The sequence below is a fragment of the Pteropus medius genome, unplaced genomic scaffold, assembly GCF_902729225.1.
Source record: "Pteropus medius unplaced genomic scaffold, Ma_sr-lr_union100, whole genome shotgun sequence".
Classification (NCBI taxonomy): domain Eukaryota; kingdom Metazoa; phylum Chordata; class Mammalia; order Chiroptera; family Pteropodidae; genus Pteropus; species Pteropus medius.
The window spans coordinates 1650251-1677827 of NW_024342542.1; the positions used below are offsets into that span (position 1 = coordinate 1650251).

The following is a 27577-nucleotide window of genomic DNA, read 5'->3' on the forward strand; positions in this document are numbered from 1 at the left end:
GAGGCTTCGCTGAGTCGCCGCCGCCGCAGCGCGGATGGTCGCGCCCGTGCCCCCCTATCTTGTGCCCCGCATGGTGCAGTCTGGCTGGGCCGGCGGCAGCGTGGACGCGACCAAGGCGACGGGGAAGGGGAGTTTGCGGAGGAAAGGCGAGTGACGTCAGCGCGCCTTCAGTGTTGGGGCGGCGGTGGCGCGCGCCGGCGGGCGGGGGCGAAGGCGCTGTCCGCGGTGCTGAAGGAGGCAGTGCGCAAGCGCCACGCCGCATCCTGTTCCCCTCCCCCCTCCCCGATTGGGGATGCGCAATTTGGGGAGTGGGGGTGGGGTGGGTGCTTGTCCGAAGGGTCGAAGTGGGTGGTCAGGAAAGCTCCCCACCCTGCTTCATCCTGGTCTTCAAAGCCAATCTCACCCACACGCAGGACCCTCTGCAGATACTCTCCAGTTTTGATATTCACTACAAAAGGCATGTGGGGGCTGGGAATGGAAGCACACCCGGAGACACAAAAGTAGAGAAATAACCCCATCACGATGAGGGGTTGTGGTCACATGCAGTATCTCGCGGGAAGATCAGTTTCCCACATCCACACAGGCTCAGCAAGGTAGAGAGGCCTTTGGTAGTGGCATAGACAGCATCAGACAGACAGAGGTGGACACTTGGGTGGGGTATATGCCCTTGCCCTCAGAGGCTGGAGACGCACAGGAAATGACACACACGGAGATTCATATAGGTACACACAAAAGTAAGGAAACACACGAGGCATGTACAGACAGAGATCACACACCAACCTAGGTATCTATATACGCACAGCCCAGGGTAACACACATGGACATGCATGCATATATGCAGGTGTATATGCCTACATGTATACAGGCACCACACCAAAACACAGAACTCACATGAGTATGCACACACAGACAAAATATATACCCGTAGATAATGACAGACAAACCTAGATCAGTCACACAGACACATTCCCTGAAGCTCTAGCCCTGATGTGTGTCCATCTATCCCCCTCTACACACACACTCGTTTCATACACTCTCATCCATCTGCCTTGGACACAGCCAAAATCAGTGATAACATCCTGGTATTATCAGCCCATAGCTGTCTCCTCCTGCACCAGAGAACTTTCCACAGACAGAAGCAGACCCATCCTAGGGTATGCGCATAGTAGGTGCCAAATAATGTTTGCCATATGAGCAAATGACCTTTATAGTTTGGGCAGAGGTGGGCTGTGAAAGCCATTCTGTCAGCTCCTATAAAATCCTGAGTACAATGAAAGCACAAATCCATTTAAAAATAATCACTTGTTGACTGATTGTACCCAATGTTTAACTGAGCTGTTTACATGTACTGTCTCCTCTAATCTTCACAATACTATGGGTGGGTAATATCATTTCCGTTTTATAGATGAAGGAACTTGAGAATTCCAATTCATTCTCAAAGAGTCATATTCATTTTGTGATCCATGCATTTTTTTTTTCTTTTAAGATTGTGCCAGAAAGAAGTGTCAGTGTGGCTGGAGCAAATTGAGAGAGGGGGATTGTGGCAGGAGATGGTGTCAGAGAGGTTAGCAGAGACTGGGTTGAGCAGACCCTTGTGGACCATAGTGAATGATGATGGTGGACCAACTGAAGTGTAAGAAGATATGGCAAGTAATTAGATTTAGAGTCTCTTCTGCCTGCAGGATTTTCAGGTGAATCATCCACTTATTCCTGTGTTCATTCTTTATTCATTGAATCATTGGCCTGTTTAAACAAGGTAGTAATGGTGTGAGGTCTGGAGTCAGAGTGCCTGACTTCAAACTAAAAATGATCACCTGACTCATCTCTAAGGGCAGGGGTTGGGGGAGGGATCAGAGAGACACAACTTTTATCTTTGCATGTGCTGTGACTTCTGTCAGGAATGTCCTCTCACCCTCCTCCCTCTCTCGGATCATCTTTGACCAAAGTCTCCAGGAAGTCCCCTCCCTTGGGATTCAGATTCCATCCCCTTTCCCTAGGCTCCCACGGTGAAGTCAAATACTTCCAAACCATCCTCTACTCCCTCCTCCATCCCAGCCAGCTTCAGTTGCCAGGCCTTTGCTTTGGCCATTCCTACCCTGTCTCTCCTGGATGCCCTTTCTGGCATTCCATATGCCAGTGTTTCTAACATAGGGAACTCCCCATGAATCAGGTATTTCCCAATACTTCGAAGTACATGTTCTCCGATTTTTTGCTCAGCAACTGAAGCAAACAAACTGTGCCAGACCCATGGTGCCCTCTCTGGGGCACAAGAGCAGCTGCAGGTCTATAGATCTTTCTGGCTCCTCAGGAATGTTACCAGACTGCCTCTTCACAGGGGCCCCATTTCCAGGTTCCTAGTACTTGTGGACTCCAGTGTCACTCCCTTTCTCCAGGTGGCTCAACTTCCATAAATTAATTATTTTTTGTAGATTGTTTTTCAGAAGAATGAGGATTCTCCCCAGGAATGTCTCAACTCCTTGAGGCAGAGGTAAGACTCCTCTGTACTGTCTCCACCTTCTCCAGCAGGTGGGGCTCCAAGAATGCTTTCCTTTGTTGTACATTGGTGAGCAACAACTCTGAAACCCACATCCCTGACATGTTTTTAATCAATATGGTACTTCCATTTATAACACACACACATATCCATGTTGCCTTAATGTGCACGCATGCACAAATACCCTTATAATTCACACATTATGGTGCACACACTGTTGTAGCTTCACACTCACTGCACATACACTCAATACATCCTTAATTTTTGCACAGACCCATAAGTCTGCATACCACACAGAGACAAAAAATATATGCCTCACAATGCACACAAACTTCCACTTTCTTACATGCAAACATGTACCTCTCTCGTACCCTGTAGTAGCAACCAGAACCCCTTACTTCGGTTTATTTCTCCCAAGATGACCAAATATTCATCAACTTCATCTTCATCTCAACCCATCAACTGGCCCATCTTACATAAGGGGAAATCAACTCAGAGAAGTGAGCACCTTGACAGACTCTGGGTGTCACATATCTCCCATCCGAACCCACCCATACAGAGGTACCCCTCTATTCACAGCACTAAATTCTAAACTCTGCTCCTGACATGGTGCTTCAGAAATGTCCAGCCTACTACCTTTTGTATCTGTTTCTCTCTGGGTAAATGGGGATAATAATACTGATCCTTATAATTTTATTGTGGATTCAATGAATTTATGCTATGGAGGCTTGAAAAACTACCAGGCACAGAGCAAGTACTCTCTAATTATTAGCCATTACCATAATTATGATGATTTTTATGGGTTGTCTCATAGCATAGAGCCCAGAATTTATAAGTGCTAAATGAGTAAGCAAACACTAAGAGCAGTCCTTTCTGGGTTTGTTCCCTTCACTGTGAAGACACATATCACTCTGACTTCTCTACTTCTCTATTCTCCATGATGTCCAGGACTATTGCTAATATACGGTAGGCGTTGATAAGTGTTGAATAAATATTCAAAGGAAAGTATCACCTACTCTGAGTCTGTTCCCTCGCTCAGATGGCCTCTCCTTCTATCAGCCCTCCTCCAGCCCAGACTTAGTTCTAGTATACAGCAGACGCTAATAAGTTTTGAATGAATGAACAAATGCTGACAGGAATCTGTGTCTGGGCTCTTTCTAGCAGATGCTGACTCTAGTTTCTCTTTGCCTCTGCTCCAGTTTAGATCACCTCATAGGCACTTCTTTGGCCCTCCCTCCCGGAGCTATTTGTCCCTACTAATTGAAGCACTGGTGCTGGGTTGTTAGGAGTGGGTGGGTGCAGGAGCTCACGCAGTGGGGCGCCCATCCTAGCCTCGCCTCTGCTGCCATTCGCCTCGGGATTGACGTGGAATCTGCTGGTGGACAGGCTCTGGCGGGTGGGAACCTACAGATCTTTAGGAGGAGGGGAGACGGATAAGCACGCCAGCCAATCAGAAAGTATATGCCCGGGTGAGTAGCCAAACAGGAAACCCATAATGCAGAGTGGCCCCAGGCATTGCGGGGTGAGGTGGGGTGGGGGTGGGAGGCAGACACTGGGGCTCCAGCAGCGGCGAAGGGACGGATACTTGATTTCACTCCTGCCAAACTGTGGCCACAGTGGAAAATAGTGTTTTCCACAACGAGCTACTGCTACTTTGCCCGTGCTGTGCCCTTTGGCCTAGAAGATGCTATGGCCCCACTCTTAGGGAAGAGGCTGGTTTATTGAGGTCTGGGAGGTCAGAGGGTCACAGTGGAAGAAAGATGTTAGAGCTCCTCATCCTCAGGGTCTTTGCAGTCAGGTACGTGTAGACATGGCCGTTTCTCCTCCACCACTAACTTTTGCCCCTGCAGCGTCTCGCATACCGAGGATGGTTTCCCCCAGAAGGTCACTTTCTTCTCACCCTGACCTTCGACCACGGAGAGAGTAGGCCTGAGGCAGTGGGGGATGGAATGGAGAAGAGAAGCTCAGGTAAGGCAAAAGAGTGCATTCGACATTCTCATTGAGTGTCTACTGTGTGTCAACTATTTTTCAGCTGTGAGGTATTGAACCAGTTCTTTATATTTAAAATGGGGGTAATAGAAATAATAATATCACCTCATGGGGCTAGTGAGGATAGTAGTTAATTCAGGTAAGTGCTCACTAATTGACATGAGCTGCCTTCTCTTAGATCTTTCCCCACTGCCCACTGTGAAAAAAAAAAAAAGTTTTGTCCTGGCATTCAAGGCCTTGTTGTTGGGGCCAAATCTCTGCCCCAAGGCAATTTCTATCTTTCTCTTCCACTTTAACCACACTCAGTCCCATGCTCAAAATGGTCTTTTCCTGGGTTATTTCTCCCACTGGGCAAGCCCTCCATTCACTCCCTTCCCGATTTTCTCAATAAGCCCTTTCTCCTGTTATTACCTCACTTTGTCAAGTCCTTCATGTCTCCACTCAACACCCCTAACTCATCTTCAGGACCCACTCTAAACTCCACAGATAGAGACCACTTTCCAGATGGCAGGCTTTCTACAAGATGGGAACAGGCCCCTTAATCTAGTAGCTTGATGTGTGTGGAAATAAGGAAGGGATAGTGAGTGTTTTAACCCTCTCCAACACCTGGGCCACCCTGGCCACCAGGAAATACTTCAGATGGCTGATCACTTGTGCTCAGGACTCTGCTCACAGTCTTTATCCATTCCTGCCAGGAGAGGCCCGATTAGCTTCCTAGACTCAGGTTGAGGTGACAGTCCCTTTTCTACATACCAACCATTCCTCATATGCCTTCTGTCAGGGCCCTGCCAACCTGGATCACTTGGGAGATCCAGGTTGCAACTGTTGCTGAAAAGGCCTTAGAGTGCCTGGGGGCAGTGAGACATTGAGTGAGACATCCAGTCACCCATGGAGGCATGGGTGACTGACTGAGTGACTGAACAAACAAATCAAAACATTGGTAACTGAGAGAGCAGAGCAAATGGACACATGAAGGACTGAGTGAATGGGAGAATGGCAGAGTAACTGACTGAGTGACTGTAGGGCACAGAGGCTACTAACTCTCCCCTCAGAATCTTCTTTCTCAGCTTCTTCTTTAGTTTCCCCCATTCCTTCCATTGGGAAATGGCACTTGGCAAAGCAGGCACCTTAGGCCCAATGATGGAAGCCCTGGTTGGAGTAGCTGACTCTCCCACCCTGACTGCTGACAGCAATATCATGACCCCTTCCTAGGCACTCTCTGCCTCCTCACTTACAAGAACTTGGGGAGTGGAGCTGTGCAGAGGCGCTGGCGGGTACGGATGGGGTTGGGTCCACATGGGGGCATGCACAGCCCCCAGGTACTCCACTCTGACCATGAGCCTTTCCCTGCAATGAGAGGAGAGGGTTACTGAGCCAGAATTAGTGGTCTCAGTGGGGCGGTAAGAGGGAGGATGTAGGGACATGGAGTCCATGGCAGAGTCAGAAAACCCCTGTTCCTACATGGGTTGCCTGCCCTCACAGAATAGTCTGGGGGGCACTCACAGAGACACTTCTGGATGTTGTAGCAGTGCCGGATATCCTGTTGTTGTCCAGCACATCGCTGTCCATCAAACTTGCGTCCCTTGCAACTCCTCCAGCGGATCTGCTGGCCTGGGATCTCCTCACAGCTGATGTTTTTCATCTTTGGGCGAGCACAGGTGCTCCATTCCTCCCATAGCCCCCATTCTCCATTCACTGCAGAGATGGGGAGCAGGGCTCACACCAACGAAGGGAGCCAACAAGGGCATTTGGAAGAAGGAATAAGGGCTGAGGAAGGGAGTGGGGGTGCTCAGATGTGGGAATGAGGGATCAGAAGTGGAATCAAGGCATCAGGGCCAGGAATGAGGAATTTGAGGCAGGAACAAGGCATTAAGCAGTAGGCACTAGGCAACAGAGATGGGTGAGGGGCTGGGGCATGGAAATGGTACATCTTGAGGTGCTGACCAGGGCAGGGCACAGCTGTGTTGCAGATGTGGATCCGGGTGGCTCCGCCGGCACAGAAGGGTCCCCCGTGCTGGGGCACAGGGTGATCACATGTCCGTCGTTCCATGTTCTGGCCAAGGCCACAGGTCACAGGACAGGGGCTCACAGGGCCCCAGGGCCCCCAGCCCCCAGCCACTGTTGAGGGGATAGGAGTGAGGAGAAAAGCCATCTCAGTCTCCCCCGCCTCCAGCCCCTAGACCCTCAAGGCAGACTGACCCCAAAGGAAGAGCTCCATGGTCACATGGCCTAAGATTTCTATCCTTAGAAATCATAGAGCATCTGTGCCCGAATCAAAAGCAGAGTGTCAGAGGCCTCATCCCTGTGTACCTGGGCAGGGTGGCAGGCCACTGCAGCCCCGCTGCTCATAGGCTGGCCCTGGGCACGGCTTCCCAGGAGGATTCGTGGAGGGCTCAGGTGCAGAACACGTGCGGCTTCGTCTCTCCACAGGCGCACTGGGTCCACCATGGCAGGAGCCTGAGCAAGGGCCCCAGGGACCCCAAGCAGCCCAGGCCCCATGTACTATGATGGGACGGGATGAAGGGAAACCAAGTGTAGTCATGTGTGAAGTCCTTCCACCCTGGCAGTTCCCTGTTGCAACCCTCCAGATCCACCCTGGGTGCCTGCATCAGTGCCCTGTGGTTGCCCTCACTCACTGGGGCAGACCTGCATTGTATAGCAGGCCTCTGACTCCTGTGCCTCTCCTGGGCAGCGGCCTCCACACTTGGGGGTAGGGTGATCACATGTTCGATGACGGGCCCGGGTCCCTGCGGAGCAGGTGACAGAGCAAGGTGTCCAGGGCCCCCAGTTGGACCAGCCGCCTATCTCTGTGGAAGAGAAATGAGGGGGAGAGGATGGAGGTGAGAGTGTTATTCAGGGGTCCTCACTTCTTCATGTACCGCACATCAACTACTCCTGTCCCTACATCCTCTGTCATACTTGGTCTACTATCATTGCTCATCTGGACTATTGCAGTAACCTTCACTCTGGTCCCTCTGCTTCACTCCTTACCACATAGTTTGTTCTTCTCCTGACAATGAGGATGTCACAACCCAAGTCAGATCACTTTTCTCCTCCACCCACACCCCATATCGCTCAGAAAAAAAGCCAACATCCTCACTGTGGTCCACAAGGATCAGGACCCCTCTGACCTCACCTCTCACCACTATCCTCCAGCCACACTTGCCTCTTCCTTAGAGCCTCATAAATATCAGGCACAGTCCCACCCTGAGGCCTTTGTCCCTATTGTTCCCAGTGCCAGATAGCAGGCAATGCACTTCCGCCTTGGCGATCCTCCTCACCAGGACAGCACGGCCGGTCCTCACAGGCCTGCAGCTGCCACTCGAGGGTCCCAGTCTCCACCTTCTCTGAGCACTGCCCACCCCAGCCTACACAGCGTCGGTGCCGCAGCTGGGAGCCCTCAGTGCAGGTCACTGAGCAAGGGGTCCACTTGGACCACGGTGACCATTGTGGGGACCTGTAGAGAGGAACACATGTCCAGTCCTTGCATGAGCTGGCAAGGATGGTGTACGGGACTGCAAAGCACGAGCAGTTACAGGCTGAGGTGTGGGATAATATGTGTGGAATGGATTGAAGAGAGTACCTACCCCTTAGGGGTGTTAGGGGACTAAATGGGAAGAGGTGGACACACAGTAAATACTTAATAAATATCATTTACTTCCATGATCAGGGACCTGGAGCTATCCTTTGAAGTCCCCCAAGGACAATGCAGCCATGCAGTAAGCAAATGTAAGGACTAGGGGCCCAGAACTGTTGTTGGGCCACTGCCATGCAAATAGGAAGTGCTTAATAAATAGGAGCCATCATCCCAATGAGCTCAGAGACCCCATCAGAAATACCCCAGATCTATCCCCACCCCCCATACAGCATCATGCTAAATAGATGTGAACTGTTGACATGACTAGGGGCCCAGAGCTGCCTTCAAAAAATCTCCAAGTTCCCTATCCCCATGGTGTATCTGGGATATACAGTAAGCAATTAGAAAATATGTTTGGCATACAGTAAATGCTCAATTCATGTAAGCTGGCATCATGATTAGGAGACTAGAGCTACCTTCATAAATTCTCCAGCTGCCCCCAACCTCTGCCATGCACCCGGTATGCTGAAGTGCTCAATGGATATGAAGTGTCATCATAATTAGGGGCCCAGAATTCCCCAAACTCTCCTACTTCCACAGTGTGTCTGTATACAGTAAGCACTCAATATGACCTGTCATCACAATTAGGGGATGTGAGCCACCTTCAGAAATACCTGAGCTGCACCCCACCCACAATGCTTCCCACAGTGCTCAATATATGTAAGCTATGGCAGTGGTTCTCAACCAGGGATGATTCTGTACCCCAGGGGACATTTGGCAATATCTGGAGACATTCTGTTTGCCGCAACTGGTGCAAGGAGTTGCTACTAGCATCTAGTGGGAGGCTGGGAATGCTAAAAAAAAACACCCTGCAATGCACAAATAAGCCCCCACAGTAATAATTTTCTGGCTCCAAATGTCAATAGTGCTGAGGCTGAAAAACCCTGAGCTATGGTCATGATCAGGGCCTTGGAGCCACCCTTGGGAATCCCAGAGAAGGAAAGAGTCCAGTTCTGGGTTGCCCCACAATCTTTTCTGCCTCCCCCTAACCCAAGGCTCCCCCTAACCTGCATGCCTGACAAAGCTTGCTACCAGGCTCCTGAAAGGCATAGGCAGTGTTGAGACAGCAGTCTTCCACACGGACACCTTCCCCCAGAAGGCTTTTGCACTTGCCCGAGGAATCCTCATACTGGGTAAAGCAGAGTACGGGGTCTGAGCCTGTAACAGGGTAGGGAAGTGGGGCACAGTCAGGGTTGTGGTGGGGCCAGGCACCCCTGGGGGCCAGCTGGGCCTCACCTACTCACCTGTGGCTGGCAGGGTGAGCAGCAGTTGTAGTGGCAGCAGCAGCAACCAAGAAGCCTGTGTTAGAGCAGGCATGTTGAGCACTGCACCCCTGCAGCACCGCCTGAGAGGAGGCCTGGCTTTATGAGCTAAACTGCTCTGGGAGTCAGTGAGAAAGAGGAACCAAGGGCAGGAGGAACTGGGAGGGCAAAGGGCAGCAGGGAGGAGGGGAGGGCATTTGTCAGGTCTCTTCAGCTCCCACCTCTCCCTTGTCACCTCTGCCTCTGAGCCACCTCCTCTACTCTCCCCTCCTTACTTCCTATCTCACTCTTAGTACCGTTTTATCATTATATTCCCAGCACCCCACGCCCCGCCCAGCAACCCTTCAACACTCAATCAATGCTTTGTACACATTCTTACTGAGAGAAAATGGAGCATAGGAGTTTGGAGCAAGACGAACTTCCTAGCTGTGTGATCTTGGAAAAGTGACTTGAACCTGAGGCTCAGTTTCTTCATCTGCAAAACGCATACTCTCTACCATGACAGGGTCAACCTCATGGGCATGTTGAACAAGGGTGAAACGAGTGTGGCATACTCAGTGTGTCTCTCCTTATGGAGTGGAGTGAGCATTAAGGTAATTGCTTCATCTTCCATCCTGACTTAACACACCTTCCTCTTTCCTGAAAGGGAGGTCCCCTGTGGTCAGCATGAGGAAGGGAGGTCAGCACAAGGGAAGTGAAAAGGGGAAGTGACAAGAGAGTGGGGAGGATTCAGGAGTGAATTGGGGATATCCAGTCCTAGGGGCCAGCTGGGGACATATTCAGGGCCTGGGGAGGGGGTGGTTAGGAGGGAATGGGCCTGGTCATCATCATCAGAGTAATTTGGGTAGGTGACATCCCTGAGCCTACATCAGTAGGGTGTGTTGCGAAGATTGGGAGTTAAGATTTTTTAAAGTTCTTAGCACAGTGCCTGTCATATAGTAGATGCTCTGTTAAATGCATATTCAACATTTATTGAGCACCTATTGGATGCTGTTCTCGGCATTGGAAAGAGCAAAGAACAAGACAGCCCCAAATCCTGGCCCTCAAGAGGCTTATGGTCTAAAAGAGGAGACAAATAATAAATGTCACCTGTATCACAGAGGCCTTCCACAGCTACCCGTTTTGTATGGCACCCCTGTCAATCTCTAACACAGTGGCTCTCAAACCTTAGTGTGCATCAGAATCATCTGGAAAGTTGGTTAAATCACATATTGCTGGGCCACACCCCTGTTTCTGATTTCTGATTCTGTAGGTTTGGAAGGTGCATTTCTAACAGGCTCCCAGGTGAAAATGATGCTGCTGGTCTGGGGACCACACTCCAAGAAGCATCATTCTAGTCCCTGACCCCACTCTTCCTTTGTAGGTCTCATCTAGAAAAAACTATTCTATATACTCCTTATTTTACTGTTAATAATTAATTCCCCTTCGACCCACTTTCCATACAGGTAAAACTGAGTTCCACAAACCTGCTATTTTTTTTTACAAGCCCTATTGAGTGAAACTCCAGAGCTGCTTTAAAAACAAGAAATCTTTAAAAATAACAATAAGGAGTCTAAGAAAGGTAGGAAGGCAGTGTTATTTCCCTGCATTCACAGAGGGAGAAATACCATTCTGCAAATTAAAACAAAGTAAAAGAATTTGATTTGGTCAGCTGTAATGGTAAAACAGAACTTTCTCAAGAATATTAATCTTGTTTTATGGGAGATAAAGTGTGTTGACATTCAGATATACTGTTTCCTGATAATATAAGCCTGTTTCGGAAAGTGTGCTTTAAACAAAGAGGTCTTGTTAGCATTCTAAGACTTCAGACATCGGTGCTATGTTATCCTGTGAAAACTAACTCAAGAAACCTGTACTTCTGGTTGGCAGCTTTATCTAACCACCCGTTGCCCTGGTAATGATGTTATAACCAATATTTTCTTTGTTCCTAAACTGTATACTCAATAGGAGTTCCTGTGAAAGAGGATTGTCAGTGCTTTCATCTCTTCCACATTTGGGCAATAAAATGATTCTGCAGATTTCTTATTTAAACAGAGAGAGAGTCTTGTCTCATTAATCCTTGTATGATGTATCTGTTTCTTGTCCATTGCCCTCACTCAAATACCAGCTCCACAAAGGCAGGGATTTTTGTCTGGTTTGTTGACCGCTGTGTCTCCAAGGATTAATAAACATCTGTTGAATGCAGAAATAAGTGAAATAAACAAAACTTTAGAGATTCTGTGAGGTGCCAAGAGGAAGAGTCTGGGTTGGAGTTAAGAATGTGGGTGTCATGGGGCAAGGATCAATAGTGTCTCAAGTGCCTGGACTTGACCAGAGATCATGAGAAGAGGGAAGGTAACCCATGCAAAGCCCCAGGGAAGTCCGGCATTTCCAGTTTTGGAGAACTGAGGGGAAATGGAGCATAGGGGCTGAGGAGGGACCTGCAAAGAAAGAAGACAAACAGAAGAGGGCTTTCTCGTAGGCCTGGCACATTTGATTTGTGGCATCTCATGCAGTTTCATTCAGTTTGGATCATTCTATATTTTAAAAACATAGTTACAGTTCTGGATTTACAGCCTTTACTGCAGTCTCTTACAAACAGGCTCACATACATACTCGATCACATAGCCTCTGACATTCTCTGTCACTCAAAGAGCCATTTTCTGTCATAGATTCCCAGTTTTATGACTGTCTCCTAACAATTCACACACAGGATCATGTCTTTATAGCCTGTCTCATTTGGCCAATATTACCAATATTTACTCTCGCCAGTTTTTCACATGCAAACACAGTCAGTCAGTCCCCGATTGATTGATTACGATTGGTCGGTCGGTCAGTCAGTCAGTCAGTCAGACTTTCTGATGTTTCAACCACTCAGGCCATCATTCTCACAGTCGCTGATTTACAACTACACTAGCTTCTCATGAAGTTTCTTGTACACACATAAAATCACCTTTTCTCCTACCTCTTCACACTCAAGCCCTCATTTCACATACCTGCAGTCTGATTACAGCTGTTTCATATGCATACACAATCACACAGTATCTCATACATTGTCTTAGTCATCTAGTCCTACATTTCTTAAGCAGCTTCCAACCAGTCCTTGATTTACAGCCTTTAATAGTCTCTTGCAAAGAGTTTTACACATACCCAGTTTCTCAGACAGTCTTAGTCACCTGTTCAGTGTGATCATCACTCTCCCTGTTTCTGAGAAAATCACAATTGCTACTAGGCTCTCAGTCAGTCTTATACACCCAATCTCTCATGGCCTGTCTTAACTGCTTACACCATCATTTTCTTCATACAGTCAGCTTACCATGTGCACTCAAATACAATTACAGCTTCTCCAGTTTCTCACACACATCACATGGTCTCAGTCTCATATTCTGAGTTTTTCACAAACATGTAGTCTGATTTAGTCTCTTATGAAATGTTTTGCAGACCCACACTCTTACATACTGCTCAGTTGTCAAGTTTTTTACACAGCCCTGACTTCATTACTGTTACTTATTGTCTTTTACTCAGGTATGTGGTCTCTTACACAGTTTTAGTCACTCAGTTTCACCATCAGTTTCAGTACCTGAACCTGTGGGGCTAGACTGGAGTAGTACCTGTAAATCAATTCGCCACTAGTCTCAGGTACACACACACACAAATTACAGCCTCATACTCTCCCAGCACAGCCAATTTTTTTTCTCGGTTTCTGTCTTTGCTAGTCTCACATGGACAGTTTTCATACACACAATTATGCATTCTTGTATCTTGTGTCTCAGGCACTCATTGGCCTCACAGCCATTTGCTGTCAATTGACTTCTTGCACATGCTCTCATGACTTTAGTTGATATGACAGCCTTGCATAAACAGTTTCACACACAATTTATCTCTCAACACTGAGTCACCTACTTATATACAGTGAAGTTTCTCACCCACACAGTCCCTGACAAGCTCTACCACACTTTCCTACCTACAGGATCTCACACTTTGTTGATCAGTCTATCCTGCTCACCAATAGCCTGTCAAACAGTGACTGGTTTGTGGTCCCCACTACCTTCTCATAAACATTACTTCACACACACCACCAGTTTATTGTATAGTACCTTAATTACTCATTCATTCTTACAGCGATGTCCTGATGCAGAGCCACGATTTCTTACAGACGCAATGTCAAATTTGTGGTTAAAACTTCCACTCTCTCACACATGATTTTACACACATACACACACACAACCACAGCTTTCCAGTTTCTTCTTCATACTTGGTTTCCAGTTTCTTCTTCATACTTGGTTACCAATCTGTAGTCTCTACTACTGTTTTTGATACACACCATCATGCTCTCTCATAATCAACCTTATACCCTCACCACCTTTCACACACAGTCATGCCTGTCACATACAACTGGCCCTCACAGCTTCAGGAAAAAAAAAATGCTAGCAGCCTCCAGCATCACCTTTAAAAATATATATTTACAGGAACAATTCCCCATTCTCTGGGACTCTTAGAAAAAAAGATCCATTTTGGGGGGAAATAAAACAAACAGTGGAGACAGGTATTGTACTGTCCCCTAAATCACCAACCCCCAGGTCCTCAGGCCTGGGCTGGGCTGGTGCTGAGAGGAGGTGAGCCCAGGAGTCTTTTGAACCCACCCTCTCCAGCCTGGACTTCAGATAGGACAGGCTTTATGTCCCCCATTCCTCCCTCCCAACTCCAGGGACACTTAAAGGTCCTTTGTACCCGCCCGCAGGAAATTGGGGGGCTGGGAGGGAGGGAGCTGAAAATACACATTTGGTATCAAAAATAAACACTTGGGGGCAGCAGGAAGATTCCCACCCCCCCAAACCCCTTCCTTCCCACCCACCCCACCTCAGATATAGGAAGAGATGTCCCCCTCTCCCCTATTGAAAAGCCCTGTTTAAAAATAGATTATACTATCAAAATGGCAGGGGGTGGGGGACAGGGAGACCTGGAGTTCTGGCCAGAGGGGCCCCCCAGACGGGGACCACTTCTCCCAAAAATGCTCCAATGGGAGGTAAGAGGCAGGACTCCAAGGAGTTTGGCAGATACAGGCATGGCTTCTCAAGGGGAGTAGAACAAAAGGGGCATTCATCCCTGGCCAAAAAGATAGCTGACAAAGGACAGGCTGTCTGAAAGGCTGGGGTGGGTGGGAATTTCTATCCCAAGGGTGTGAGACTGCCTTGGCCAAGACTTCCAACTGTTAAACAGCACAAATTCTTCCTGGACCCTTGGGGATAGCCAGGAATAAGAAACCACGACAAACTAGCTCTTCTACCCACACCCTAAAATGGAGACAGGGCTCCCTCAGCTCCCCAAAGACAGACTGAGAAATAAATAAAGGTCCTTCTCAAGCCAGACCCTGATTGTCTCATCTTGGGGGAAAAATGTGGAGCTGGGGAAGATATCCTTACCACCCAGGGTTGGGCCAGGCTCCTCCCAGTGGCCTTCAAAAAATAAATAAATAAACCATCCCCAGCACTGTGGTAGGAGACGTGTAAGGGCGGCCACTGGGGGATTGACCAAGAAAAGGGAAGTATGTTTTCTGCGGAAGAGTAATTGAGATCCTTCTTCCTAAGAATCCCCACCCAACGATGACAAGAGCACGTGTCTGTCAGTTAAACTATGTTTCTCCTTGAGACAGCTGGCTGGAGAGAAGTTCAGGGCGTGAATGACCCCAGAATGGGGTGGTAGTGGTAGTCATGGCTTCTGGGGCCCTGGGGAGAGCACCACGGGGGTTGAGAGGCCATCCACGCTGATGGAAGGGATGTGCACCTGGGCGCTGCCACTGGATGGAAACTGAGAACAGAAATAGGGAGAGGTTATGAATGGGGGTCATGCTAGTGTCTCTCACCCTCTCCAAGATGGGGGGAGGAGATCCTACCTGGAAGGAGAGCTTGGCAGGGCTACGGGGTGCAATGGGACTCAGGGTGCTCCAAAAGTGAATGCTGGGGGGCAGCGAGCTGGGCGTCAGCAGCACCGGAGTCTGTGAGGAAGGGGTGGTCAGAGCTCAAGTGAGCAGAGGGCAGGTGTGGGAAAACAGAAGAAACTTGGTTCCAGTCCCACCAGATTTCCCAGGTCACTCCCTGAAAGTACATAGGCCTAGACCATAACTACTAAGGCCATGCCGGTGACATCTCCCCAACTTTACATGGACAACCTCTCCTAACTCCTGTGAAGACACCCCAGCCTCACTGCGCAAGATCACCTACAAGACCCCACCCACAAACTTCACAAGTTATAAAACCAATAGCTCAGGGTCAACCTCCAACTCTTGCATTCCACCCCTATAACTCACAGGAAACCCGCTAAACCAATGCCAGACCAAAAAGCCTTGCTCAGGTTACTCATGCCACGTGCCAACCCAGAAACAGTTCTCACACAGGGCCTCTCAGTAGTTCAGTCTCTATCCACAAAACTCACCAGACTTGCCTTTCATTATGACCACTGATCCCTCGGCCTCTGAGCCTCTCTCGCCCTTCATTAATCAAGTCCCACACCTCTAGCCCACCGGAGCCAATTGCACGTGAAGGATGCACCATCCCAGTCACTCAGATAACCTCGGTCCCATCCCTACGCCAATCTCATTCCTCCTGGGAGCCAGCCCCGCCCCTCCACAGGCACTCACCAATGTGTGCGTAGGTAGCAGGGATGGCGTTAACGCTGGCCCCGGTGCCTGCATACTGGAGCCAGTTCCTGATCCTGGAGTCCGTTCGGGCCCTGGCCCACTCAGCAGGCTAGGGCTGAGTGGAAGCTCCAGGTCCCGGGGCTTCCGGCCCTTCTGAGGCTGGGCGATCTCCGTGCTGGAAGCTGTGGAAGCCCCGAGGCCACCCACCGGCACTGCACCCTCCATAACAACTGTGGGCAGCCGGGCCGGCAGGCCCTCCGCAGGAGGGACTTCCGGCTCGGCCTTAACGGCTTCCGGCACAAACCCTGCCTCCCCTCTGGCTGCCGCGTCCAACTCCTCCTTGGGCCCTTCTACTTTCACTTCTGGGGGCAGTGGCCGGCCCAACCCCGGCTCCACCTTCAGCTCTTCTGACTTAGGGTTCGGGGCCTCTGGCGGGGTCAGAATGACCTGGGAGAGGAGGGTGTGTGTAAAGATTGCTGGAGCAGCAGAGCCAATGATTTCTCTTGAAAAGTGGGACTTGGTACTAACTGCACATCAGGGCAGCTCCTCCAACAAGAGTGGGATTAGTCAAAGAAGTAGGGATTATTCTGGGGCAGCTTCTCATATCTGAGGGCAGGCTGCAATTTAGGGGCGGGACAGGACTCCAGGGGATAGCACTCTCAGTCATGAAAGCAGAGGTTCTAAAAAAATTGCTTTACAGACTGCAGCATCTGCCTCATCTGGAAGCTGGTTAAAAATGCAAATTCTTGGGCACATTCCTAGACCCACGTAATCAGAAACTCTGGGGGTGCACCCCAGCAACCTGTGAGTTAAAAAGCCCTCCAGGCGATTCTGGTGAGTGAAGTGAGAGAACCAATACATTAAGCAAATGCATAAGTTCAGGGCACCTACTACAAGTTGGATGTACTATTAATTGTAGCTCAATCTCTCCTCAGTTCTAGCATAGTTCACCTCTCCAACCCTTTCTCCAAGGGGACTTTCGTGTCTCTCCTTCCACCGCATATCCTTTAATAAGACATTTATGTCCCATTCCCCTACTTCTCCCCATTTAGTAATTGAACATCCCTCCTGTTATTGAATTTCCATATTCCAGCCCTTACCTGGAGGGGCAGGCCAGCCTCCTCAGTCTCCAGGCAGGCCTCCAAGGGGCTAGGACTGGTGCTCTTGCTCCCTGAGTGAGGCACTGCTGCTCCTGCCGGGGCAGTGTTGGGAAGCACGGAAATGGGCCGTGGCTGCAGGGGTGGCTGTGGCTGCGGCTGCGGCTGCAGGGACTGGATGGTGAAGGTGGAATAGAGGCCCGAGCGCATGTACTCATTCCGGCTGCTTCGCGCCAAGCCACCTGGGCCTGCCATTCCTGCACCCTTGGGTGTGCCTGGCTTCCCAGAGACAGTGTCCCCAGGGACAGCATGTACAGCAGTGGGGGCCATATTTGCCATAGTGGAAGTGATAGACACCTCGGGCTGGGGTGGGCAGTCCTCAGCAGAGCACCCTGCGACCTCAGGATAGGACACAAACTTGTAGACGAACTTCTGGCCACTCACTTTGCGGATGATGTTCTGGGAAGGGAGGAGACAGGATAGGGGGCCTTAGACGAAAGGGCCAGGGTAGAAGGAGGATGTGGATGAGGTGGGGTGGTGGAGGGATGTGTCTCCTATTATCTTTCTTCCCTCGTGCCCCTCTTCTGTCTTTCTACATATGCACCATCCTGCATCCATGTCTGCCTCCCAGCCCATTTCACATCTTATCCATCTCTCAATTTTTGTGCTCCTCCCTTCTTCAGTTTCTCCCTCTTTCTGCCCCATTCTGATTCCCCTCTGTATTCTTCTCCAGTTTCTCCTTCTCTATTCTCCACTCCACAGTTCTTCCTTTAGTATACTGCCCTTCTCCCCTTTCTCTGTCTCCCCTTCATGTCTGTCCCCAATCTCTCCTCCTCTAAGTCTCTGTCACTTTTTATCTCCACCTGTCTGATTTCCTCACCCTTACCTCAGACACCCACCCCCTGCTGCAGTGGCTTCTCTCTACAATGGGGTCCACCTAGGGGAGTAGGTGTAGGAGCAGGTTTTTCTCCTGGCTTCAGGAACCTGGGTGTCTTGGGTTAACAGGGTCAGGCCTTGGGGGTGGCTGCTAGGACACAGTTTTAGAGTCTAATGTAGTAAGACAGAAAAATGAAGTAACTGATATATAAATGTTGGAAGAGACTAAATTAATGTAGAAGAATATAGAGATAAATTACTAATATAGAGGATTATTTAAAACTATTGACACAGACATGGAACGGGAAAGTCACTACGGTGAGGAGCTGCATTCTTAATATATTTGTGAAGGTTTAAGCTAAGCAAATGAAGTAACTGATAGTAACTAGACAAGAATATTAAAATACTGATATAAATTTCGGGGAGAATCTCAAGGCTGGCTTGAGTGAGGCACAGAGCATGTTTGGGATATTTCAGGTTAGGTCTGGAGGATCTCAGGGATGTTCTGGTGGTCTCAGAGCAGTAAGGCAGTTTCATTATTAATACTGTTTTAGAGGTTTTACCTAAAGGAATAAAATATTAAATGGAATGTATGCTAAAAATGATTAAGGGTATGTAGCATAGCTCCAGGGCTGTTCTGGGGGACAAAAGGGATTTGCAGGGGCACTAGACTAGAATCCTCTAGGGACATCTTAATGCCAGTCAGGCACATCATAGGGTGGGTTTGTGTTTTGCAGAAAAGAAATGAAAAGGATATTAATATTGTTTTGGAAGTTTCAGGTAAAGAAATTAGAAATTTAAATAAATGGTATAAATTTTGGGGGGAGGGAGGGGGAAATCCAGTGCTGGTGTGGGAGTCTAAGAGGATAAGATGAGGAAAATTTAAAATTTTAGCTATAGGAAAAAGGGGATAAAATAAAATGATATAAATATTGGGGTGGACCAGCGTTGCTCTGGGAACTCAAGATGATTGGGTGTGGAGCTGGCATTATCTATGTTGTTTTGGAGGTTTTTATCTAAAGGAATAACAGAAAATAACTGATGATGTTGAGGGTCCCAGAGGATAAGATAAGCAAAGGTTAGTATATTATTATCATGGAGGTTTTGATTCTAGAAATAAGAATCTTCTGGAATTCTTATTCTAGAATAAGAGCAGATTATGAAATTACTGTGGGAGTCTAGGACCGGTCCGGGTTCCGGAGGACAAGATGAGGAAGAATCACTATTAATAGCATTTTCAAAAGTTTTGGCTATAGGAATAAGGCAAGAAAATGAAATGTTGTGCAGTGTGGTGGGACAGAATGACTTCGAAAGTTTTAGCAAAAGCAGTAAGAAAAATAACAGATAAAATGTTTGGGCGGGGGGCTGTTGGGATGGGGACAACATTGGTCTGAGAGTACCAGAAGATGAAGTAAGAACTGGAAAAGTTTAATACTGGTTTCAGTTATAGCTATAGCGATTAAGACAAGAAAACAAAATAACTGACATATATTTTTGAGTTCCCAGACCTGTTCTCAATGGCCTTACCTTATCATAGTAGTACCGCAAAGCCCGGCTGAGCTTGTCGTAATTCATGTTGGTCTTGTTCTTGCGCAGCCCCCACAACCGGGCCACCTCCTCGGCATCCACCAACTTAAACTCACCACCATCCCGTGAAGTCCAGGAGATGATGTGGCCGTTGCCTTGTTCTCTCAGCAGCTGCAGCAGAAACTGCCACAGCGTCACAGAGGGGTCCATCGCTGGGGAAGCGCTCACGCCATCCCAGGGGTACCTGGAGGGCAGATGGCTCAGAGCCAAGAAGCTGTAGACACAGGACAGGATAGCAGTAAGCAGGAGGATTCTTTTCTTGCCATCTTGCCTCTACCTCTGTCTCCAAACCCCATCAGCATTCCTTAAACACCCTCAGACCAAATTCAAAGCTCCTCAGCCTGGATTTGGATGACCCCTGTATTGGGATGAAATTTTGGGGGACATTAGAACAGAGTGAATGAATTTTGCATGTGGGACAAATGTGAATCTTTGAGGGCTAGAGGGCAGACTGTGGTAGGCAGTAATATCTCCCCAAAGATGTCTACATTCTAATCTCGGGAACCTGTGAGTATATTGTTGCATGTCAAAAGGAACTTTGAAGATGAATTTAAAGTTACAGACCTAAAGATAGGGAAATTATTCTGGATTATTCAAGTGAGCACAATATAATCACATGAACTCTTAATAAAAGCAGGAGAAAGAGGCAGAAAGGCAGCTCAGAGATACGCAGTGACAGAAGAGGCAAGAGAGATCCAAAGCATGAGAAGGACTCAACCTGCCATTACTGGCTTTGATGACGGAAGGGGGCTGAGCCCAAGAATGTGGTAGCCTCTTAAAGTTGGGAATGGCTCTCAGCTGGCAGCCAGTAAGGAAACAGGTATCTTAATCCTACAACCTCAGGGAACTGAATTCTGTCAGTGACCTGAATGAGTAGGAAATAGATCTTCCCCTGGAACCTCCAGAAAGTAATGCAGCCCTGCTGACACCTGTATTTTAGCCCAGCAAGACCCGTGTTAGACTTCCGACTTACAGAACTGTAACATGATAAATCTGAGTTGTTTTAAGCAGCTAAATTTGTGATAATTAGTTTCAGCAGGAACAGAACACTAGTATAATGGCCCTTACCTGAACATTTTCATTTGTATCTTCTGCCATATCAAACATCAAGTTTTCAGGAGGTTCCTTCTGCCAGCCCCTCGCAAAGACTGTTCATTCCATGTGGGGTTCCCTTCCTCTGCCTAGAGGTCTTCCTCATCATTGAAGTCCCAGCCCCTGGGGCCTTGGCTTTATGAAGACTTCCTGAAACTGAATGCTTGCTCTCTTCTGTCCCTCTACACGCACTCCTCAGACCTGTTACTGTCCCTATATGTTCTTCTTCTTGATAACAACCATATATACCATTTATTGAGTGCTTAATATGTGCCAGGCATTGTTTCAATCAGGCAATACAGCCCACTGGACAATCACCCAGGCTGTACAGCCCGATTGCCAGGGGAAATCTGGTTCTGCAACTTATTAGTGGTGTGATCCCTGGGCATGTTCTTTAACCTCTTTGTGCCTCAATTTTCCCATGTGTAAAATAGGGATACTACTACTACTACTACCTAGTTCATAGGGTTATTGTACAGATTAAATGTAACATACCTGGGGTATGCTAAACTCTAAACAAATATTAGTTTCTGATTTGTTCATAATTCCTTACCCACTATTCCAAAATCCAAAAAACTCTAAGAACAAAAGGCTTCTTTGTAATCCTTTTGGCAGCAAAACCTGATCTTAAACAAAACAAGGCCTTTTCTGGTCTTTCCTAATCCTTACTGAGTGTGACTATTCATACATTTTGCTGCAGAAATCTGAATGTGGCTGATTACGGAGCCCACTAAAGGTGTTATGTAACATCTTGTATGTACACCTTGTTAACTTTATAAAATCTGAAAAATTCGAAATGCTGAAACACAGCTGGCCCCAAGGGTTTTAGATAAGGGCATGCAGACCTCTACTGCTATTTTTACAGGTATTGACTCATTTCTCCCTCATCACAATTCTGAGAAGTAAGATACTCTTATGCTCGCTAATTTACAAAGGAGGAAGCCAAAGCAAAAAATGTCTAAATGACGTCTATAGGCCATATGGCTCTAGGTGGAAAAAGCCAGGATCTGGACCCAGGCAGTCAGGTTCCAGCTGTCTAAGCTTTTAAATAATTAGGTGAAACTGTCCCTCACACTGCTTCTAAGCATGCCCCAAAGAGAACAAGACTTTCCCTGTCCCCCTCACCCCCACCCCAAAAACTGGTCTCTTTGCTGAGTGCAAACTAGAAATAAATACAAGCTTCCTATTGCTTACAGAATTAGCTTTCATCTATCAACTGTTCACTTGCTGGGATTGTTGGATTAAGAATAAGACCTTCCAAATCAGGTTTCAAAGAACTTCCATTATTTATAGCTTGATTCTTTAATCTGTAATTAAATATACAGTATGATACCCTTATGTCTGAGCTGTCTCGAAGGTCATTCAGAAAACACAATTTTAGGCAATTATACAAGCCACAAAGTCATGAAGTGTCCAGATTAGAGAGTCCTATCATTGGAACCCTCACTGAGTTTATTTCAAAGGCCTGCTAGTTTCAGAGGCACAAAGGGTTCAGTGTGACTCCTGGTGGCGAAGACAAGCAATTTTAGCAATTCTTCTTTTGGTGGCAACAGAACCTATCAATTAAGGTAAAATCTGACAGTTTGATTCAAGCCTCAACAGCTAGCAGGGTTCCATATATTGTTTAGTATCACATTTCCTACTTGATCCCTAATAAGAGGTCTAGTAATTTGCCTTATTCAGTATGTATTTACCTTTCTTCATCTCATTTAGCAAGCATTTATTGAGTGTCTGCTGTGGGCCAGGTGCTCTAGGGAAATGGACATTTTATTGGAGAAGAGAGACAAGAAACAAGATAAACAAGTAAATAATGTCAGATGGTGATAGAGCTATGGAAAAAAATGACGCAGGGAAAAAGGAATTTTTGAAAAGGTAGTCAAGGGAGAGTCATCGCTGAGGAGGTGACATTTGAGCAAAGATATAAAAGAGGAGAAGGAATCAGATTTCTGACAACCTGGAGAGCAGTGATCCAAACAGAGGAAACGGCCAAGGTGAAAGGTCCTGAGGCTAGAGGACACCAGGCAGGTTGGAGGGAAAGAAAGGAGTCTGGCACGGCTGGAGAGAGCAAGGTGACAGTAGTAGGAGATAAGAGGGGCAACAGGGGCCTGACTGAGTGAGCCCTTTTTGGGCCTTGTAAAGACTTTGACTTTGAATCTGAGTGAGACAGGAGCCATGAGAGGGTTGTGAACAGAAGGGTGACAGACTGTGACTTGGATGTTAACAGAATCACTGTGGCTCTTATGAGGACTGACTAGAGGCTGAAGAGGCTACTGCAATAGTCCCAGTGAGATGGTGGTGGTAGCAGCAGAATTGATGAGAAGTGGCAGTGTTATGGATAAAATCTGAAGATGGAGTAAATGGGATTTGCTGACAGATAAATTGAGAGTGAAAGAGGAGTTAAGAGTGATTCTAGGTTTGTGGCCTGATCACCTGGAAGGATGGAGACAGCATCAACTAAGATGGGAGCACCGTGAGAAAGCAGGCTTTGAGGGAAGAAGAGGAAGTCAATTTTGGAGACAGTCAGTCTCAGAGGCCTATTAGACACCTACTTACATTCTGTGAATAATAATATTAAGTTAAAAAATAAGACCAGTCATATAACCTTTACTATGTGCTACATACCATTTTAATCATTTAACTTATTTAATCCACAAACCAGCACTAAGGGGTGGGACTTATTATTACCCTCTCATTTTCCAGATGAGGAAATGGAAGCACAGAGAAGTTAAGTAACTTTCCAAAGGTCACACAGCTGGAAGCTGGCAGAGCCAGGCACTGATCCTAGCCAACTTACAACACTAGCTCTCTATGAAGAGGAACAGAGGGGTAAGATCTTACAGGGTGACAAGGATGCTCCTTTACACATGGTGAGCAGGGAGGGCTTCCCTGAGGAAGTGACATTTGAGCAGAGACCTGAAGGAAGGGAGGTAGCAAGTCATGCTGACATCTGTGGGAAGGGTACTTCAGGGAGTGGGAACAACATGTACAAAGGCTCTGAGGTGGGCACGAGCTTGACATACTAGATCATGGCTACCCTGAGTTCATCCAGTTCCCACCTCTGAGGATATGAATGTGTTATTCTCCCTGCCAGGAGTGCCCTTCTCCCTTCTGGCGCCCGATGAACCTTTATCACACCATTAAGTATCAAGTTCCAATATCTCCCAGGCAGAATTAAGTCTTCCTCTGTGTGATCCAATGTGCCAAATAATCCATCTGCCCTTGCAAAGCTGTTCTTGTTTCTGGGTCTTCAACCTCATACTTCTCTGCCCTGTTCTAACTGTGTGACCTTGAGCATGTTGCTTACCCTCTCAGGGTCTGTTTCTGCATCTGTAAAATGGGGGATATTTCACTCTCAAAGCAAAACATCCTGAAAATACATCTATTCTCAAAGGCTTTTGTAAGGATTAAATATTAATATATGTAAAGGATTTAGAAAAATATCTCCGGCACATGGTAGACACTCAAGAAATGTTAGCTATTAGTTAGTGTGTTATCCTTCTTCCTCTCTAAGCCCCTCTCCTCAACTTTATGTATCACTGAGACCTATACTATTTGGCTCCCATTACCTCTCAGATCTCACCTCCTATCCCTCCCTCCACTCAGCTCCAGCCATACTGGCCTCCTTCGTGTTGCCTTGAACATGCCAGGCACAATCCCACCTCAGGGCCTTTGCACCGGGTGTTCCTTTTTCCTATACTCTTCCACTAGACATTATGGCTCCCTCCCCGACCTCCTTCAGGCCTTAATTCAAGAGTCGCCTTCTAAGTGAGGCCTGCCCTGTGCTTAAGATTTCAACCACCCTAATATGCTATTCCTACCTTCCCTACTTCATTTTTCTTCCTTAGCACTTGTCTAACATACCACATAATTCTACTTATTTTATTTATATAGTCTGTTGCCTCTACTTTTAGCAAACGTCTGTTCCACAAGGGCAGGAATTTCCACCTGTTTTGTTCCTTCCCACATTCCTAGCACCTAGAAGAGTACCTCGTACTCAGTAAGTGCTCAGTGTTTGTTGAGTGAACAGTTCCAACTAACTAGATAGCCTCTTAACTAACTCTCATATGCCCTCTTCATCTACATCTGCCTCCCACACTGATTTGTCTGAAATTATATTTTTCCCATTCATTCATGCAATAAATTCCTATCAAACACCTACTCTATACTGGGTATATTTTTAGGTGCTGGAGATCTACCAGTGACTAAGCAGACAAAAACTGTAAGTCCTCATGGGACTCCCATTCTAATGGGGAGAGACAACACAATAAACTGCTAAACTATAGTGTGACCATTAATGATAAAGGGCAAAGGGACAAATAAAGCAGAGAAGGGGCCCAAGTCCTGCTAGGCGTGCAGGTTCAGATGGTCAGGGATGGGTTGACAATTGAACAGAGCCAAGAAAGGAACCATGCAGAGCTCAGGGGTAGAGTGTTCTGGGTAGAAACAATAGCCAATGTAAAGCCCTGGAGGGCTAGATCACAACTGGTGTATTTGAGGACAAGTGAGGAGGTCAGTGTGGCTGGAACAGAGTTGGGGTGTAGGAGTCAGGGCCAGAGAGATTATTTGTTTTATTATTAACTCACGGGTATTCTTTATTTACACTGGAGAGGATTCTAGTTCGGATCCCATTTTACAAATGAGGAAACAGGTGCAGAGAGAAAGTGGTTAAAACAATAAGGTCACACAGCTTCTGGGATTGGGGGTAAATGGAAGCTGAGACAAGCTGTGCAATGGAGACAGCTCTACAGGCAGGAGGAACAGCAAAAATAAAAGCTTGAAGATGGAACTAATTTGGTTTTTAAGGAGTGGGGCCTCACATGTGATGGGATGAGGTGAGAGAGGGGAGCCTTAAAAATTCTCCTGTGTTCTGAGGGGCACCCTAACCTGGTACTTACTGGGTCACTTTTGAGTAAGGTATTTAATCTCCCTATGCTGAAGTTTCCTCAGTACCTATCTAATAGGGTTGTAGTGAAGATTAAATGAGCTCATTAATATAAAGCACTCTGACTGGTACATAGTAGGTACCCAATAAATGTTAGTTCCTATTAGCATTACCACTATCACTCATGTATTCATTTATTGCAGTGAGGCAGAACATCTTAATGGTTAACAATGTGCATGAGGGTGTGTGTTCTAGAGTAAAAAAGACCTGGATTCAACAAGCACACAAGCTGATCCACTATTAAGAAGAAGGAAGAAGGTCAGGGAAGACCATGGCTGATCCACCACAAGGAAAAAAGGGGAGAAATAAAAGTACATAGGCTGACCCTCCTCTAGAGGAGGGATTACAAAGCACTGAACTCACAGGAGGGAAAGTGTGAATGCAAAGACACAGGTAGCAGGAAGGCTAATGAATAGATCCATTGCAAAGCTGTGGTGGTAGTGTAAAGGCTCATCTTGATTTTCTGGGGCCAAGGGGAGCAGAAAAGCACATTGACTCCTGCACAATAGTGGAGAGAGAGAAAGCCATCACACAGACTGACTAAAAGGAGAGGGGTCAAGGCCATGGACTGGACTACTGAAAACGGGGAGGATATAAAGCATTAAATTGACCCACTATTAAAAGGAAAAGAAAAGCCCAAGGACTGGAGCATCAGTCTATAAAAAAGGGAAGATAGGGCAATGGGCTGGTAACTAGAGGGATGTGAATATAAGAATGTACTGATACACGGTAAAATGGTGTGTGCATGATAAAGCCATAGACTGATGCCCTGGAAGACTGGAGGAGGCAAGAATACAAATTCACAGATTTATTTACCGTTAAAGCGGAGGGTACAACACGGATTGATTCACTCACTACAAGGAACAGGAGGGGTGGAACAAACAAGGCCACAGACGGGGTCCCTGAAAGTTGAGGACCTATAGTCAAGAAGTTGGACAATGCCAGAGACTAGTCCCCTCTAAGTGGGGGTGGGGGCAAGACCATGGACGAGTCCACTGCAAGGTGGGGTGGGGAGAAATATAAGCGCGCAGACTGATCCACTATAAAACAGGAAGGGGGGTTAGGCCACGGTCAGATCAAGGGAGGACATAATGCCACAGGCAAGTCCACTAGCCGTGATGGTGGCGGTGGGGAGTCGAACACCAGTAGGCCATGGGCCAAGCCACATCCCTTGCGCGGGGGCGGGAAGGATACGTGGGGTCATGGACACTGTCCTCCACCTTCCAGGCCCCGACTCACCTGTGCGTAGCGCACCGGCGGTGTTGGCAGCTCCGGGGGGCGGGGGCTCCATGCGCCGCCCCACCGCCCCCCAGGCCCGGGCTCCGAGGCGGCGGCGGCGGCGGCGGCGGCGGCGGCGGCGGCGGCGGCGGCGGCGGCGGCGGCGGCGGCGGCGGCGGCGGCGGCGGCGGCGGCGGCGGCGGCGGCGGCGCCTAGAAGCCGCCCCTGCGTTTCCCCACCGCTCACGTGGTCCTGTGGAGGAGGAGTCAAGCATTCCGCTGCTCGCTGATTGGCCAGGCACCACGGATTGACCGCACGACTTCCAGGGTTGGGGAGGCGGGCCCTGCCCCACAGAGCTATGACATGATTGGCCCAAGGGGAACTGATGGAACGCTGATGACCGCCAGGGTTCCAAGGGGGCGTGATCGGCCCCACTGATATCACACGCTGATTGGGTCTACTGTGATAGACCGCGGGCAATTAACGAGTTTCGGGGAGCGCCTGCCTCGCACTGATTGGCCTATATGGTATTGATGGAAGACAACCTCCGAGGATAGGGAGTGGGTGGGCTCTGCTATTGATTGGCGGAAGAGGACTCCTAGGTAGCTGCCCAAACGTGAACAGGCTGGTGCTGCACTCCAAGCGGCTCCCCGGAAGCAGGACTTGTATAGCAGTGGGAGGGGTTAGGGCCAGCGCTCTGCGTAGGCGGGCAGGGTAACTGTACTGATTGGCTAGAAAAGACGAATTTAGAACGCAGCAGAGGTAAG

The 27577-nt window shown here is 48.0% G+C and overlaps 2 protein-coding genes across 2 annotated transcripts; both read right to left on the minus strand.

The window, feature by feature from the left end:
* Nucleotides 1-4193: 4193 nt before the first annotated feature.
* On the minus strand, nt 4194-9679 carry CFP (complement factor properdin). The gene is made up of 9 exons (XM_039866421.1): nt 9365-9679; nt 9128-9278; nt 7765-7940; nt 7120-7290; nt 6794-6985; nt 6428-6601; nt 5987-6178; nt 5719-5830; nt 4194-4423 (listed from the first exon to the last, which is right to left on the minus strand). Exons 1-9 carry the CDS (start codon nt 9435-9437, stop codon nt 4258-4260), a joined length of 1407 nt encoding a protein of 468 aa, XP_039722355.1. The 5' UTR covers nt 9438-9679; the 3' UTR covers nt 4194-4257.
* Nucleotides 9680-13804: 4125 nt separating this feature from the next.
* Nucleotides 13805-26976, minus strand: ELK1 (ETS transcription factor ELK1). The gene is made up of 6 exons (XM_039866422.1): nt 26832-26976; nt 19499-19772; nt 17099-17554; nt 15999-16445; nt 15255-15356; nt 13805-15169 (listed from the first exon to the last, which is right to left on the minus strand). The coding sequence occupies exons 2-6, from the start codon at nt 19706-19708 to the stop codon at nt 15071-15073; spliced, it is 1314 nt and encodes a 437-aa protein (XP_039722356.1). The 5' UTR covers nt 19709-19772; nt 26832-26976; the 3' UTR covers nt 13805-15070.
* Nucleotides 26977-27577: the final 601 nt, after the last annotated feature.